Source organism: Cherax quadricarinatus, chromosome 28 (assembly GCF_038502225.1).
Source record: "Cherax quadricarinatus isolate ZL_2023a chromosome 28, ASM3850222v1, whole genome shotgun sequence".
Lineage (NCBI taxonomy): Eukaryota > Metazoa > Arthropoda > Malacostraca > Decapoda > Parastacidae > Cherax > Cherax quadricarinatus.
The window spans coordinates 22863045-22867116 of record NC_091319.1 but is presented as its reverse complement, the minus strand read 5'-3'; the positions used below and the strand labels follow the sequence as shown (position 1 = coordinate 22867116).

Genomic DNA, 4072 nt, shown 5'->3' with positions numbered 1-4072 from the left:
TTTGGCACAAAATCATTAATGTTTATATTAACATCAATGAAAAAAAATTATATCTTTAAACGTATAAGAGAAAATTTTAGAAAAGACTTAATTTTAAATGAGTTCTTGCTAACTGACCAGTTTTACTTGTTCGGCACGACATATACGTATATATATATATATATATATATATATATATATATATATATATATATATATATATATATATATATATATATATATATATATATATATATATATATATATATATATATATACATATCTTGGTGTATATATAGTGAGATACCCCTCTGTGTATATACACAGGTTGATTCTTACCTATCGGTGTATATATAATGAAATACCTCATTGTGTATATGTGCTGCGAGATACATACCTGTCAGTATATAAAGTGAAAAATATTTCCTACATTCCTCTGTATATACTGACAGAGGTATACACATCTCGGCATATATACACTGAGATATAAACACCTCTGGGTATATACACCCATACACCTCTGTGTATATATAACATATGCATACGTCTGTGTATACATACACAGAGATACATACCTCTGTATATGTACACCCGGTGATACACATTTCCCTGCTAGATTAGGTAAGGTTCGTCAGGAAACAGGACAAGTGTTTCCTGACACGGGTCTTAGATGATGACCCGCCGCTGGAGCTTTTCGTCATCTGATCGAGGCCTTCCGCTTTAAAACTTATGGTCATTTCCCTGCGTATGTACACTAAGAGATACACACCTCTCTGTGTATGTACACTGAGACATCCAGGACTTAAAGACCACCATTACAGCGATGATCTTAGCTCTGACTTCAACGCTTGTAATCACTTGGGGAACTTGTTGTCGATGGGAACTTCCTTGTCATCGATGTTTATCGTCTCTTAGAATACTCGTAGATGAAGGTATGTTCCTTGCTGTTGATGTTCATAGGTTCTTACGGTACTTGCATACGCAGTGAAGTTTCTTGCTGTCGATGTTTATGGGTTCCTGGGGTACTCGCAGACGAAGCGAAGTTCCTTGCCGCAGTAGGCACTGTTGAGGGACAGTTTAGACACTGTGAGGCAGCTCTCGATTCCAACGGGCCCTGAGGGCCTGCCCTTATGCCAGCCGTGGTCCACTACCGCTCCAGAGAGCCAATGCCACAGTGCAGATTCTTCCTGCAAGGGAACGCCAGTGTCACTTCTGAAGGAAGTATCCGGCGTTGACACCTCCTGCTTCTCCTCTCCCCCTACCCACAGCTCATCCGCCTCCTCTCCTGCAGGGATAGGTAACTGGTCATTATAAGCAACGAAGGATGGTTGTTATAGGTATATGTTATATATCTTTAATGGTATCACCGTCCTTCTGGTCTCAGACCATGCCTCGTGGTGATATCTTCAAGCAGGCACTGGACAAGCACCTAAAGTCGGTACCTGACCAGCCGGGCTGTGGCTCGTACGTTGGATTGCCTGCAGCCAGCAGTAACAGCCTGGTTGATCAGGCCCTGATACACCATGAGGCCTGGTCACAGACCGGGCCACGGGGGCGTTGACCCCCGAAACTCTCTCCAGGTAATGTATATATACATACATATATATATATATATATATATATATATATATATATATATATATATATATATATATATATATATATATATATATATATATGCAATAAGATCACAGTAAACAGGTGATTTCAGAATATGCAAAACAACCACTCTGAAAGAATAGAGAAATTCCAAGTGCTTTCGTGACTACTCACATTATCAAGGAACTATGAAAGTAAAGCATCCAAGGAAGCTATATAAGGGGTCTGGCCAACACCTCACTATCGGATCCCACAACGGTTAAACACCTGACGTGCGCCGGCCCAACTGAACAGGTCCTTTGCACAACTCACCAACAAACTATTCTACCCAAGAAAATTTAAAAATTATTATTTGTCCAGTGTATTATTAAATTCTTCCCAAATTCTATTAATTATAAATGGATCTAATTTATATAAACCAAAGGAAATATTCATATTATTGTCAAAACTGCTTTTTATGAAACAAGATTCAATTATATTCCTGTCGACCATGGACTTGCTTGATACTACTTTCTCAACTTTTTGAAAATCAATTGGATGGTTAAAATCTCTTACATGAATAAATAGAGCATTGGAATCTTGTCCAGTTCTAATGCTATATTTATGTTGTTTTAATCTTAGTTCGAGATTTTTACCAGTTTGACCGTAATAAACTTTATCGCAAATTTTACAAGGAATCTTATAGACACATCCATCAGCATTTTGGGGGGAATTCTTTATCAAAAGTTTTTTTTACTGTATCAAGATTTTTGAATACAACTTTAATATTAAAAGTCTTAAGAAGAGAAGGCATATCAACCAAGTTTTCATGGTAAGGGAGAACCAACATATTTTTAGTAGAATAAGGCTGGTTGTCCCTTTTTGGATTGTAAAAAGTATTTCTAGCAACTTTAAAAGATTTATCAATTACATTTCTTGGGTATTTTAAATCATTACCTATTTCATAAATTTTGGATATTTCCTCGTCTATGAACTCAGGACTACAAATTCGTAAAGCTCTCAAAAACATTGATGAGAAAACAGACAGTTTGACTTTATCTTGATGCGAGGAATAATAGTGGACATAGGAACAGTTATTTGTAGGTTTTCTGTAAATTTTAAATTTGAATTCATTATTACCCTTAATAATTAAAACATCTAGAAAAGGCAATGAGTTATTTTCTTCAAACTCAACAGTAAAGTTTATAGAATGGGCAAAGCTATTTAATTTTCCAAGGAAATGGTGTATATCTACATTTTTGGGCATAAGACACAAAATATCATCAACATGTCTGAACCATTTAGCTCTATTAGGGAGAGTTTGAAGAAAATAACTCATTGCCTTTTCTAGATGTTTTAATAATTAAGAGTAATAATGAATTCAAATTTAAAATTTACAGAAAACCTACAAATAACTGTTCCTATGTCCACTATTATTCCTCGCATCAAGATAAAGTCAAACTGTCTGTTTTCTCATCAATGTTTTTGAGAGCTTTACGAATTTGTAGTCCTGAGTTCATAGACGAGGAAATATCCAAAATTTATGAAATAGGTAATGATTTAAAATACCCAAGAAATGTAATTGATAAATCTTTTAAAGTTGCTAGAAATACTTTTTACAATCCAGAAAGGGACAACCAGCCTTATTCAACTAAAAATATGTTGGTTCTCCCTTACCATGAAAACTTGGTTGATATGCCTTCTCTTCTTAAGACTTTTAATATTAAAGTTGTATTCAAAAATCTTGATACAGTAAAAAAACTTTTGATAAAGAATTCCCCCCAAAATGCTGATGGATGCGTCTATAAGATTCCTTGTAAAATTTGCGATAAAGTTTATTACGGTCAAACTGGTAAAAATCTCGAACTAAGATTAAAACAACATAAATATAGCATTAGAACTGGACAAGATTCCAATGCTCTATTTATTCACGTAAGAGATTTTAACCATCCAATTGTTTTTCAAAAAGTTGAGAAAGTAGTATCAAGCAAGTCCATGGTCGACAGGAATATAATTGAATCTTGTTTCATAAAAAGCAGTTTTGACAATAATATGAATATTTCCTTTGGTTTATATAAATTAGATCCATTTATAATTAATAGAATTTGGGAAGAATTTAATAATACACTGGACAAATAATAATTTTTAAATTTTCTTGGGTAGAATAGTTTGATGGTGAGTTGTGCAAAGGACCTGTCCAGTTGGGGCGGCGCACGTCAGGTGTTTAACCGTTGTGGGATCCGATAGTGAGGTGTTGGCCAGACCCTTATATAGCTTCCTTGGATGCTTTACTTTCATAGTTCCTTGATAATGTGAGTAGTCACGAAAGCGCTTGGAATTTCTCTATTCTTTCAGAGTGGTTGTTTTGCATATATATATATATATATATATATATATATATATATATATATATATATATATATATATATATATATATATATATATATATATATATATATATATATATATATATATATGTACAAAATAACTAACGTGAAAAAAATGTTGAAATTGC

General features: G+C 34.0%; 1 protein-coding gene across 3 annotated transcripts in view; it reads right to left on the bottom strand.

The window, feature by feature from the left end:
* Positions 1–558: 558 nt before the first annotated feature.
* The window catches only part of LOC128693348 (uncharacterized), a 61894-nt gene continuing 58380 nt past the window's right edge, over positions 559–4072 (bottom strand). For 2 of the 3 annotated variants that reach the window (XM_053783036.2, XM_053783039.2), the window contains one exon: positions 846–1264. In XM_053783036.2, the coding sequence (XP_053639011.1) occupies positions 987–1264 (278 nt within the window). In that variant the 3' untranslated portion in view covers positions 846–986. Of the gene's footprint in view, positions 1265–4072 lie in introns of all 3 variants that reach the window. The other variant, XM_053783037.2, reaches the window with a different exon arrangement.